The 14,696-nt window shown below is 42.4% G+C and overlaps 1 protein-coding gene across 1 annotated transcript in view; it reads left to right on the forward strand.

Moving 5' to 3' along the window:
* Positions 1-14,696, forward strand: part of LOC308293218 (protein NLRC3-like) — a gene marked incomplete at both ends in the record, with an annotated part of 58,837 nt that overhangs the window by 33,878 nt on the left and 10,263 nt on the right. Inside the window, 2 exons of the mRNA XM_080735654.1 lie at positions 7,902-7,929; positions 11,601-11,909. Coding sequence (XP_080591780.1) covers positions 7,902-7,929; positions 11,601-11,909 — 337 coding nt within the window. The remainder of the gene's footprint in view (positions 1-7,901; positions 7,930-11,600; positions 11,910-14,696) is intronic.

Here is a 14,696-nt window from a genome sequence, read left to right on the forward strand (position 1 = left end):
TAAAAAAGTACGTTTTGAGGTGTGTTTTAAAAGTGGGGAGTGATTCACAGTTTCTGATGTCGGGGGGTAGGGAGTTCCGGAGGTGAGGGGCAGAGTGGCTGAGGGTTTGTCAGGGGGGGTAAATTGGATGGCAGAGGCAGATCTGAGAGTTCGGGAGGGGGTGTGAATGTCAATGAGGTCAGATAGGTATGGAGGAGCTAGGTTATGGATGGCCTTGAAGGTATGGAGGAGAGTTTTATAGTTGATGTGTTGTTTGATGGGAAGACAATGGAGTTGATACAAAACAGGGGTGATGTGATTGATGGCGGGGGTTCTGGTGATTGGGCAGCTGCAGCTGCCCCCCTCTGTTTCACAGTGAGTGAAACAGAGGGCGCAAGGCACACACACACATGCACACGCAAGCACGCACACACGCACACACACGCACGCACGCAAGCACGCACGCGCACACACTCACACACAGAGCCGATTCTGGGCCCACGGGGGTCCTAAGCATGATTTAGCTATGGGGCCTTCCTGCGGGCTTATACTGGAGTATTTCCACATCTCAGCGGCAAATATTGTACTTTTACTCTGGACTTTTACTTGTAACAGAGTATTTCTGCATTGCAGTATTGATACTTTTACTAAGTAAAACATGTGAGTACTTTTTCCATTACTAAAGGCACAAAAACGAGTGCGTGTCGTGTGGGGGAGGCGGGGGGCAGGCACAGCGCAATGCATTCCGGATGGGAGTCGAGTGGTTTGAAGTCGAGTGCGAGTCGTGTGGTGTTGTGTGGTTGCGTCCAACTTGCTCACGACTCGCACTAGACTTCAAACCACTCGACTTCCATCCGCAATGCATTGCGCTGTGCCTGCCCCCCGCCTCCCCCACACGACACGCACTCAACTTGTGCGTTCCAGTCTGAGTGCAGAGGGGCGCGATACTGTTGAGAGTGCTCTCTGCATGCAGACAGCAGGCTGGGGGCGGGGGGACAACGTGGGTGCTGGGGGACTAACGACATACTCACCAACTGAGAGACAGAGAGACTGCCCCTAGTGGCAAAGACATTCTAACATAATACTGTCTCGTGACTGCCCCTAGTGATCATACATTATGTGAAGTTACCCACACAACTGCCACCTGGTGGACAATAAGAATTCTAAAATGACACCAAAAATAGGTCACTATGAATTGTGCATTTATTCGGAAATGCATGCTCAAATGACAGAAATCATAGCTTTACAGAGACCAGGTTTAGTTTATCGGTCGCTTAATTCATACAATGTATACAGACGATAGTATTTCTTGCGTAATTTCCACCTATGAATCGCGCAATTGACACACTGAATCCCTGACCCTAACCCTAACCCTAACCTGCCGACACTGAGTAGCTAACCTGCCGACGCTGTTGAAAACGAGCGCTCCTTCCCTTAGCAAGCGTAGAGTTTCTAAACTCGCGTCCCTTCCCTTAGCAAGCGTAGAGTTTCGATCGCGGCGCTCCTTCCCTTAGCAAGCGTAGAGTTTCTAAACTCGCGTCCCTTCCCTTAGCAAGCGTAGAGTTTCGATCGCGGACTTCCCAGGTCGCTGAATTACGACCGAGATCGCGCAAAACCTCCAGAACCGGGACCTACGACCTCCAAGTCGTGGCCTAAGTCGCGACCAGGCCGTAGGTCGTTTGTATCAGCGGCTCTTGCTGCAGCAGGATTGTGCACCGTAAATAGCTGATCTACAAGCTCACAATGTAGCGAGGATGCACTGCTTGTGAGCTTGTAGATCGGCTAGTTTAGACATGCAAACTGTTGTAGCTACGCCACAGTTATCAAGCTTTACTGAGATACGCAATAGATGAACAGATAATCAATAGCCTGCATCTACCTACTGTACCAATCAATTATCATTCTATTAGCCTAGGCCTGTGGTTCCCAAATTATTTGGGGGTCCCCTGATGATTAGCTCAATGTGCAACATTGTTTTCTCACTCAACAATAAATACACCAACATACAGTATAAGTGTATAAAGGGCACATTTATAATGGTACATTTTAATAACTTTTAAGACCTTTTTAACACCTGATTGGAAATTGTCAAATATTACAGAAGGAAGAGGCAAGCATTGTGAAAATAGCCGAACAAGCTCACTGCAAGGCGTTGTGAGCTTGAAGTTTGGCTATTTTCACAAGTTGAGTCAAACTAAAAACAACATGTTTGTCCAAGCTCCAGATTCAATCATTTTATTACATCTGCCACAGTTCACCAGTTGAGCTTCTTTACTCTGTTAAAGGGACATAAAACCATATGAACCATATGTTAACATTTACATACATACATTTACAGAACAATAGAACAAACATTTACAGAACAAAGACACTTCTTATATCTGTGCATATCTTACTGCAATTTTTGGAGCTGATGTTTTCCTTTTTCTTGGGTTGACAAAAAAAAACTATTAGCACTTCATTGGATATTTGCTCTCTCTGTACCTTTGGTCTAATATTACCTAGTCAGACTATATTTAATATTCCCACCACTTATGGATGAGGAGTGGTTTCATCATTCTTATAACTCAACTGTCCAGCTGGTGGGAGCATCACTTGCATTTCCTGGTTCTGTCTCTTGTCTCTTCACATAACCTCCATATTGTAGCTTATGAAATGTTATAATATTGGGGGAAATGAAAACTAATGTTGTGTCGGTGCTCCGCCTCGAAGCCAGATCAAAGCCTGCAGCTGTGGCCCAGCTTGAGGAGACAGGGATGAGAAATAGAGAGACTGAATGCTGGTCTCTAGCAGCTTGTTTGGAAAGCTTTTACACAGTTTAGACAGTAAATATGCAATGTAGTTCAGTCTTCATTTCACACCTTTAACTGCTGGGTGAAATCTTTCATATCAAAATTGCTATCTTCCTCCGTACAGTCATTCTGTGCTGTCAAGTGGTGTCGTCTATTCCACACTCTTCTCTGCTAAATACTGTTTGTCTGGATAACTAGATAGGAGATATTTTATTTAACTCCCATGACAGTCAACTATGTATAATTTGTTTTGATAATCTCTTATTTAATCTGCATTTACAGACTTGTTGGCTGTAACCTCAGAAAGGCAGAGGTTGAAGTTGTGGCTTCAGCTCTCAGCTCTAATCCTTCCCATCTGAGAGAATTGGACCTCAGTAAAAACAACCTGAACGACTCAGGACTAGTGGAGCTGCTCTGTGAAGGACTGAAGAGTCTGCACTGTAGGCTGGAGATTCTACGGTAAGATACATTTACCTGATTTATTTTGATCAATTCTGTTTAATTATGTACTGTATTATGTGAATATAATATGAATGCTGTGGTGAGAATGTATTAATAAGCCTATGTGCCTGAGTAGACGTTAAAATGACCCCAAACATGTTTGAAAGTGAAATATCCCTTTAAGGCAAAAGTATAGGCTACTTCATCATACTGCAGGATTGCGCACCGTAAATAGCTGATCTACAAGTTCACAATGCAGCGAGGACGCACTGCTTGTGAGCTTGTAGATCGGCTAGTTTAGACATGTGAACTGTTGCAGCTACGCCACAGTTATCAAGCTTTACCGAGGTACACAACAGATCAACGGATAATCAATATCCTGCATCTACGTACTGTACCAATCAATTATCATTCTATTAGCCTAGGCCTGTGGTTCCCAAATTATTTGGGGGTCCCCTGATGATTAGCTCAATATGCAACATTGTTTTCTCACTCAACAATAAACAAACCAACATACAGTATCAGTGCAAGGCACATTTCTAACGGAGCATTTTAATGACTTTTAGGACCTTTTTAAAACCAAATTGTCAAATATTACAGAAGGAAGAGGCAAACATTTCGATAATAGCCAATCTACAAGCTCAATGTGAGGCGTAGGGAGCTTGTAGTTTGGCTATTTTCATGATATGTATCTGTGGAACTGAGTCAAACCATAAACAACGTACTGTACAGTATGTTTGTCTAAGCTCCAGATTAAATTAATTTATGCAACTGCCACAGTTCACCCGTTGAGCTTCTTAACTCTGTTAAAGGGTTAACCTTAAAGCATTTCTTTATGTTAACCCATATACAGTTACAGAACAATATATAAGATACTTTTTATATCTGTGCATATCTTTGGTGCATTTTTTGGAACTGCTATTTTCCCCTTTCTGGGTTCGCCAAAAGAGGACAAAAACGATTAGCACCTCATTGGATATTTGCTATCTCTGTACCTTTGGTCTGATATTACGTAGGCAGACTATATTTAATATTCCCACCACTTATGGATGAGGAGTGGTTTCATCATTCTTATAACTCAACTGTCCAGCTGGTGGGAGCATCACTTGCATTTCCTGGTTCTGTCTCTTGTCTCTTCACATAACCTCCATATTGTAGCTCATGAAATGTTATAATATTGGGGCAAATGCAAACTAACGTTGTGTTGGTGCTCCGCCTCGAAGCCAGATCAAAGCCTGCAGCTGTGGCCCAGCTTGAGGAGACAGGGATGAGAAATAGAGAGACTGAATGCTGGTCTCTAGCAGCTTGTTTGGAAAGCTTTTACACAGTTTAGACAGTAAATATGCAATGTAGTTCAGTCTTCATTTCACACCTTTAACTGCTGGGTGAAATCTTTCATATCAAAATTGCTATCTTCCTCCGTACAGTCATTCTGTGCTGTCAAGTGGTGTCGTCTATTCCACACTCTTCTCTGCTAAATACTGTTTATATCTGGATAACTAGATAGGAGATATTTTATTTAACTCCCATGACAGTCAACTATGTATAATTTGTTTTGATAATCTCTTATTTAATCTGCATTTACAGACTTGTTGGCTGTAACCTCAGAAAGGCAGAGGTTGAAGTTGTGGCTTCAGCTCTCAGCTCTAATCCTTCCCATCTGAGAGAATTGGACCTCAGTAAAAACAACCTGAACGACTCAGGACTAGTGGAGCTGCTCTGTGAAGGACTGAAGAGTCTGCACTGTAGGCTGGAGATTCTACGGTAAGATACATTTACCTGATTTATTTTGATCAATTCTGTTTAATTATGTACTGTATTATGTGAATATAATATGAATGCTGTGGTGAGAATGTATTAATAAGCCTATGTGCCTGAGTAGACGTTAAAATGACCCCAAACATGTTTGAAAGTGAAATATCCCTTTAAGGCAAAAGTATAGGCTACTTCATCATACTGCAGGATTGCGCACCGTAAATAGCTGATCTACAAGTTCACAATGCAGCGAGGACGCACTGCTTGTGAGCTTGTAGATCGGCTAGTTTAGACATGTGAACTGTTGCAGCTACGCCACAGTTATCAAGCTTTACCGAGGTACACAACAGATCAACGGATAATCAATATCCTGCATCTACGTACTGTACCAATCAATTATCATTCTATTAGCCTAGGCCTGTGGTTCCCAAATTATTTGGGGGTCCCCTGATGATTAGCTCAATATGCAACATTGTTTTCTCACTCAACAATAAACAAACCAACATACAGTATCAGTGCAAGGCACATTTCTAACGGAGCATTTTAATGACTTTTAGGACCTTTTTAAAACCAAATTGTCAAATATTACAGAAGGAAGAGGCAAACATTTCGATAATAGCCAATCTACAAGCTCAATGTGAGGCGTAGGGAGCTTGTAGTTTGGCTATTTTCATGATATGTATCTGTGGAACTGAGTCAAACCATAAACAACGTACTGTACAGTATGTTTGTCTAAGCTCCAGATTAAATTAATTTATGCAACTGCCACAGTTCACCCGTTGAGCTTCTTAACTCTGTTAAAGGGTTAACCTTAAAGCATTTCTTTATGTTAACCCATATACAGTTACAGAACAATATATAAGATACTTTTTATATCTGTGCATATCTTTGGTGCATTTTTTGGAACTGCTATTTTCCCCTTTCTGGGTTCGCCAAAAGAGGACAAAAACGATTAGCACCTCATTGGATATTTGCTATCTCTGTACCTTTGGTCTGATATTACGTAGGCAGACTATATTTAATATTCCCACCACTTATGGATGAGGAGTGGTTTCATCATTCTTATAACTCAACTGTCCAGCTGGTGGGAGCATCACTTGCATTTCCTGGTTCTGTCTCTTGTCTCTTCACATAACCTCCATATTGTAGCTCATGAAATGTTATAATATTGGGGCAAATGCAAACTAACGTTGTGTTGGTGCTCCGCCTCGAAGCCAGATCAAAGCCTGCAGCTGTGGCCCAGCTTGAGGAGACAGGGATGAGAAATAGAGAGACTGAATGCTGGTCTCTAGCAGCTTGTTTGGAAAGCTTTTACACAGTTTAGGCAGTAAATATGCAATGTAGTTCAGTCTTCATTTCACACCTTTAACTGCTGGTTGTAATCTTTGATATTAAAATGTATATATTTTTCCGTAAAGTCATTCTGTGCTGTCAAGAGGTGTTGTCTATTCCAGGGGTTCCCAAACTTTTTTGTCTCAGGGCACCCTGACACAAAGCTCATGTGAGCTTGTAGATTTGCTATTTTCAACGTGTGATCCCAAGGGGGTCCCAAAACTATTTTTGGGCGTCCCCAGCTTAATGTGCAACACACAGTATAAGTGTATACAGGGTATCTGCACATTTATAAAGGTACAATTTATTGACTTTAAAACAAAATTGACCAAATTGTCAAATATTCTGGAAGGAAGAGGCAAACATTCTGAAATAGCCGATCTACAAGCTCACTGCGAGGCATTGTTCCAAGTGCTTGTCAGGGTGGGGTCCCCAGTTCAAATATGATTATCAATCGATCAATCAATCTGGTGTTTTATTCTTCATTCAGACTGGCTCACTGCAACTTGTCAGAGAGATGCTGTGAACTTCTGGTCTCAGCTGTAAGCTCTCATCCCTCCCTAAGAGAGCTGGACCTGAGCTCCAACATGATGGTGAATGTTCCAGTCCTGGAGAACTGCAAGTGAGTAGACTTGAGCTGTGTCCATGTTAGTGCACTGAATGTGCAGTGTTTCCCTCATGTGTCTCTGAACAGAGTATTCACTCTGACACAAAGTCACACATAGATGTGTACTTACTGTATTTGTGTATTTAGTAGGGCTGTCAAAGTTAACACGATAATAAAGAGTTGATGCACATTCCTTTTAACGGCACAATTTGTTTTGATGTGCAATTAATGCACTGTAGGTGTTTGAACCGTGGTCCATTCCAAACTCTGAGGTAAACGTATTGTTGTAGATTTATTAACTCACGTCTTTTTTTCAAAGGCGTTCTGTGCCAATGACGTCTTTGACGTCTTTTGTGTTTTTTGTATTAAAAAAAAAAAAAATCATTTAAAAAAAAATCAAAAAAAAAAAAAATCAAAAATCATGGGTGGCACATGAACCTTGGAGCCATTTGAACTGTGGTCCTTTCCAAACTCTGAAGTAAATGTATTATTGTAGTTTGATTAAACATAACATGTAGTTTGATTAAACATAACATGCCACTGAAAAAAGGCTCATATAGCTTATTATCTCCCAAGTAAAGAAACCTTCACAATAAAAGCCAGATCATTAGTAATCATTACTGCAATGTCAGTAAATAAATATGCCCATCTGTTATTTGTTGGTCTTGAGTTTATCATTTCAGCTTTTTTCTCCCATTCACACCTTTTGTTATTTGAAGATTCTGGACTGTATTTGTCATTGTTCCAATAATAATTAACTTTTATTTGCATAAAGCAAGCATTTGTCTACTGCCATGTTGATCATAATCATGTGTTTAATTGTATTTAATGAAGAACAGTAAAAGTGCAGTAAAAAAAAAAAAAAAGAGTAGTATAGCCCAGTAGGAACATCCCAAAAAAGCCCTTGCGGTCTTGTTTCCGTTGGAGGTCTTGGTATTCAGATTAAATATTTTAATTGTTTTTCCTCACTTAGAGTGAAACATGGAGGAGAAGATTGGCTTAATCCTCAACTCATTACCAGATGTGAGTATCTGTCTGTCTGTGTCAATATCACACATTAACATTTTATACATGTTGTATGCTTGGTTGGCTCCTCCCCAGATGCTGTTCTGAAAACTCTTCAGGAGAGCTTCCAGGGAATTCAGGTTTCTCTGCTCTTGGCCTGGTCCTTAACACCAGCAAGACTAAGTTTAAACACACCACCAAATAACAGGCTAATAAAACATGTTTTCTATTAAAGAATGCTCACATTTGACTGAGTTGACATGTTGATGCTGGAATCCAGGATGGCAGAGATTCCATTATATGGACCAGATGGCTTGTAGATTGGATATATTTCCAAAACAACCGATCTACAAGCTCACCATAAGTGATGTATTTTGATGGACCTTGATGGTATCATAAAGGCTTGGCTGCATGCTGAAAATAGCAGATCTACAAGCTCACAATGTGCCGCAGCATGACGCGTTGTGAGCTTGTAGATCTACTATTTTCAGCAACATTTATTTTATTTCTATTGCATCTCTTCTGCGTGTGTGTGTGGGTGTGTGTGTGTGTGTGTGTGTGTGTGTGTGTGTGTGTGTGTGTGTGTGTGTGTGTGTGTGTACATGTATGTGAAAGAAATAGCAGATCAACAAGCTTGCGGTGCTGCAAGCTTGTAGATCTGCTATTTTTGAAAAATCGTTAACATTCCTGCAGGTCTTTCAATATTTTTGACCCGAATCCATTCTAAACCGTTCTTCTAAATCAGTGGTCCTCGAACCTTTTCATGTCAAGGACCCCCATCTCAAAATGTGTTTTTCAAAAAATAGCAGATCTACTAGTCCGTGCCACATTTTATGTACTTTAACCTTATTGCTCTCTATTGGCTATTCAAAAATACAGATCTACAAGCCTATAGGGCGTCATTTGGTGCCAGAGTCGTTGGCCCCTGCGCGGACCCCCAGGGGTCATGGACTGTGCACCAGGGGGTCCCCAGTAAACTTGTTTGTGCCACATTTGATACTTTGAGCATTGTTCTCTATTGGCTATTAAAAAAATAGCAGATCTACAAGCTCATAGCACGTAATTTGGCACTGGGTGCCAGACTAGTGGGCGGCGACCTCCACCCGTCCGGGGACCCCACAGGGGTCTTTGGGGGCTTACCAGTAAACTAGTTCACACCACATTTCATGCACTTTAACCATACTGCTCTCTTTTGGCTATGCTAAAATAGCAGATCTACAAGCTCATAGTGCGTAATATAGTCCTTTGGTGTCAGAGTAGTTGGTGGGGATCCCCCACACGTCCACGGACCCCCAGGGGTCACGGACTGTGCACCAGGGGGTCCCCAGTAAACTAGTTCATGCCACATTTGATACTTTGAGCATATTGTTCTCTATTGGCTATTATAAAAATAGCAGATCTACAAGCTCACAGCACGACATTTGGTCACTGGGTGTCAGACTAGTGGGCCGTGACTTCCACCCATCCGGAGACCCCACAGGGGTCCTTGGGGGCTTACCAGGGGGTCCCCAGTAAACTAGTTCACGTCACATTTTAGGCACAAACCATATTGTTCTCTATTGGCTATACAGAAATACAGATCTACAAGCTCATAGGGCTTCATTGGGTGTCAGAGTAGTTGGCGGGAATCCCCCCTGCATCCGCGGACCCCTACGGGTCACATACTGTGCACCAGGGGGTACCCAGTAAACTAGTTTGTGCCACGTTTTATACTTATAGCATGTATTTGCTATTCTAAAAATAGCAGATATACAAACTCATAGCGCGTCATTTGGTCACTGGGTGCCAGACTAGTGGGCGGCAACTGCCACCTGTCCTGGGACCCCACAGGGGTCCTTGGAGGCTTACCAGGGGGTCCCCAGTAAAATAGTTCACGCCACAATTTATGCACTTTAAATATATTGCTTGACTATTCAAAAATACAGATCTAAAAGCACATAGAGCATCATTTGGTCATTTGGTAGCAGAGTAGTTGGCGGGGATCACCCCTGCGTCTGCGGACCCCCAGGGGTCATGAACTGTGCACCAGGGGGTCCCCAGTAAACTTGTTTGTGCCACAGTTTATACTTGAAGCATTGTTCTCTATTGGCTATTCAAAAAATAGCAGATCTACAAGCTCATAGCGCGTAATTTGGTCACTGGGTGCCAGACTAGTGGGCGGCGACCTCCACCTGTCCGGGGACCCCACAGGGGTCCTTGGGGGCTTACCAGGGGGTCCCCAGTAAACTAGTTCACACCACATTTTATCTACTTTAACCATACTGATCTCTTTTGGCTATATGCTAAAATACAGATCTACAAGCTCATAGCGCGTAATTTAGTCGTTTGGTCTCAAAGTAGTTGGCGGGAATCCCCCACGCATCCGCGGATCCCCAGGGGTCACGGATTGTGCACCAGGGGGTCCCCAGTAAACTAGTTTGTACCACATTTTATACTTTGAGCATTGTTCTCTATTGGCTATTCTAAAAATAGCAGATCTACAAGCTCAAAGGGCGTCATTTGGTCACTGGGTGCCAGAGTAGTGGGCGGCGACATCCACCTGTCCGGGGACCCCACAGGGGTCCTTGGGGGCTTACCAGGGGGTCCCCAGTAAACTAGTTCATGCCACATTATGCACTTTAACCTTATTGCTTTCTATTGGCTATTCAAAAATAGCAGATCTACAAGCTCATAGGGCAGGGTTCCCCAATTAGTTGTCCCCAAGGGCCAAATTATGTCTAGGGTACCAAGCCGAGGGCCACAACATAGCAGGGGGCGACAGTGGCGTTCCCACTACTCCAGCGACAGTTCAGATATCGTCGTTGTCGGGTGAAAATCTTGTATGCTAAACCGATCGTTTTGCATTTATCATTTAAAAAATGATTTAAACTAGCGGTGCGAGGCGTTGTGTGCTTGTCGATCGGCTGTTTTCACTACTTTTGTGCAACGGCCTTGTTTGATGAAGCAGGGCTTTACTTTGCGAAAGAACATACAAATTTGGAGATACGAGGTTTCCAGTTTCCACCCGACAACGACGATATACTAGTGTTGTTGCTGCTGCTCACCATTATTACTGGGGTTGGTGGGGGCCAGACAGTAGCCCCCCGCGGGCCAGACCGCCTATTGGGGAACCCTGTCATAGAGCGTCATTTGGTCACTGGGTGCCAGACTAGGGTGCGAGGACCCCCATCCGTCCGCTTCACCCACAGGGGTCAAAATAGCAGACGTACAAGCTCACAGCAATATTTTCATCCCATTCTAAAAATGTCTTCCAAATCAGTGCTTCTCAAACTGTTTCATGTCAAGGACCCCCAAAATGACACACGCTTGGCCGTGGACCCCCATCTCAAAATATCTTGTTCCAGTCACAAATGTTCGCTTTCAAAAATATGTATTCAAATAAGAAATAGCAGACCTACAAGCTTGCAGCGCGGCACTCGGTACCGCGCTGTGAGCTTGTAGATCTGCTATTTTTCATTAGGCCTAGTTAAACCATAAAATAATGGTTAAAGTGCTTCCAGGTCTTATTTCGTGTGTGTGTGTGTGTGTGTGTGTGTGTGTGTGTGTGTGTGTGTGTGTGTGTGTGTGTGTGTGTGTGTGTGTGTGTGTGTGTGTGTGTGTGTGTGTGTGTGTGTGTGTACGCGCGCGCGCGCGTTGTGTGTCAGTCAGTGAATGATGTTTTTATGTTTACTGTGTTGTTTTCTCATCAGATTTCCAGCGTCTCACTCTGGACACAAACACAGCATACAGAGACCTCTCTCTGTCTCAGAACAACAGGAAGGTGACACGTGTGCAGGGACAGGATCAATCATATCCTGAACATCCCGACAGGTTTGATGTATGGGATCAGGTTCTGTGTACAGAGGGTCTGACTGGACGCTGTTACTGGGAGGTAGAGTGCAGTGGATGGGTTAAGATAGCAGTGACTTATAGAGGAATCAGCAGGAAAGGAAGTGGTGTTGACTGTATGCTTGGACACAATAACATGTCCTGGAGACTGGACTGTGATGGTCTTAGAGGTAACAGTTACAGAGTCACACACAATAATAAGCAGACTGTCCTCCATGTCAGGGCCTCTAGTGGCTCCAACAGAGTAGCAGTGTTTGTGGACTGTCCTGCTGGGACTCTGTCCTTCTACACAGTGTCATCTGACTCACTGGCACACCTCTATACCTCTATACCTAACACATTCACTGAACCTCTCTATGCTGGGTTTTGGTTAAGGTCTTACCCCTCCTCAGTGTGTCTGTGTGAGCAGAGATAGAGTCTCTATGTGAGGGTGACATCAGGTCGCCATGGTTACTCAACATGTTTGAGTGAGTGCAGGTTGTCATGGTGACTCATGGACTCCATGTTTTGGCATGAGTGACTCACAATGACATCATAATGATGATGTAATCAGCATCACAGTGACATCACCCATTACAGCTCCAGTAGATTCAGTGTTTCTCTGACGTTGTCATGACAACACCCCCATGTGTTTGACCTTTGACCCTAGACTCCCATAAGACAAGATTTGTGTTGTTAAAAATGTTACAAATTATATAAAAGAAACACAAACATTTTACCTAAAATAGCAGATCTACAAGCTCACAGAGTGGCACCGATTGCCGTGCTGTGAGCTTGTAGATCTGCTATTTTTGAAAAATCGTGGACATTTCTGCAGGTATTAGAATATTTTTTTGACCTGATTCTATTCTAAACCGTTCTTCTAAATCAGTGGTCCTCAAACTTTTTCATGTCAAGGACCCCCAAAATGACATGTGATTGGTCACGGACCCCCATCTCAAAATGTGTTGTTCCAGGGACCCCCAGAAGCAAAGTTTGCTTTGGAAAATATACATTCAAAGGTTTGTACAAATGTTCATGGTTTAAAAAAAAAATAGCAGATCTACAAGCTCATATCACGTATTTTGGTCGTTTGGTGGTGTTCGGTGACCTCCATGCGTCTGGGGACCCCACAAGGGTCATGGACTGTGTACCAGGGGGTCCGGGTCCCCAGTAAAAACAAAATTTTAACCACTTTAAGATTATCGTTCGGGGGTGGGTGAGGGGTGGTGGCTGGCTATAAAAAAATACAGATCTACAAGCTCATAGCGTGTCATTTGGTCGTTTTGTGCCAGACTGTTGTTCGGTGACCTCCATGTGTCTGGGGACCCCACAATGTCATGGACTGTGTACCAGGGGGTCCCCAGGAAAAACAACATTTTAACCACTTTAAGATTATCGTTCGGGGGTGGGTGAGGGGTGGTGGCTGGCTATTAAAAAATACAGATCTACAAGCTCATAGCGTGTCATTTGGTCGTTTTGTGCCAGACTGTTGTTCGGTGACCTCCATGTGTCTGGGGACCCCACAAGGGTCATGTACTGTGTACCAGGGGGTCCCCAGGAAAAGTAGTTAACATAGCATCACAATCTTTTGAACCACTTTATCCATTTGTATGTTGGCTATTCAAAAACAGCAGATCTACAAGCTCACAACACGTCGCAAAAAAAGTGAAATTTTCATATGGGGGTCCCTGGAACAAATATGCTCAAATGGGGGTACCTGGTACAAATATGTTCAAATGGGGGTCCCTGGTCAAATCCATATTGATATGGTATAAAATGAGTCATCACCACAGGGAGTTTTAGATCTTAGATTAGATCAGATAGAAGTGCACAAACCTCCACTCCACACATTTATAAATATGTATCATAAATACTGTCCATCAATGATGATGATCTAAATATCAGTGTCATACTTGTGTCTCTTATGTAGATACAAACTCATATTTTATGTATATTTTATTTTTGATATTTTTATAAATCAGACAGAGATAAAGTGTGTATTTGATCATGTAATTGTCACAGTATCAATATTGTTTCTTGTATATAAACCTTTATACTGAACCACTTGAACCCCATATACTTTATTGACTGGGGTTCCCCAGGGTTCTGTAATTGGTCCCCTGCTTTCCCCCCACCTCTACACCAGATCTCTTAGGTGAAAATAGCAGATCTACAAGTTGTTTAATAGCTAAGATCTACGTCACAAAGTGACACATTGAGAGCAGTGTTCATTTTGACAGCAAATTATTCTGTCATCTATTGTGTTTTTTTTTTCTAGTTTTAGTTGACTAAATGTCATAACATTTTAGTTGACTAAATCTAAAGTTTATTTAGTCGACTAAAATGTATTCTTGGAGGGCCGTGATGATGTTGTAATGCCTGATTTAAACTTAGCTCTGTGCCAAAATAAAATAATGCTGAACTACAAGCTCACAGCGTGTCTGTGACGCGTTGTGAACTTGTAGATCGGCTGTTTTCAGAGAGAGCTACACTCGAGCTCAACCAAACATAAAATGACTTGTCTTTTAGTTCTATTGGATCTCTTCTCCACTCATTCCATTATTGTGCTTTCATTGAATATTAATGTGATGCTGTTCTCATTGTTCACATGTTATTGTATGATCATGTGTGGAAGTAATAATTGTTTAATAAATTGATTGTTGACAGTCTGTCTTGTTCCTGTGTATTAATATTCATAGTGTTGTCATGACAACATGGCCACAGCTCATTGGTCATGTATAATAACTAGGTTGGATCCGTTGGAAAAAATGCCTTTTCGTTTGTTTGTTTTGAAAACTTTATACCAGTTACAGTTACCTTGTAGATTTTGACTATTATTACAAAACCTCTTCACTTTCAACACTTTATATACATCGGCTATTTGAAAATAACAGATCTACAAGCTCGCACCACTTGTAGATCTCCTATTTTCAAAAGATATCCATACATTTGTGAAAACTTGTGAAATAAGACGT

The sequence above is a fragment of the Nannobrachium achirus genome (assembly GCF_963921795.1).
Source record: "Nannobrachium achirus genome assembly, chromosome: 10".
Taxonomy (NCBI): Eukaryota; Metazoa; Chordata; class Actinopteri; order Myctophiformes; family Myctophidae; genus Nannobrachium; species Nannobrachium achirus.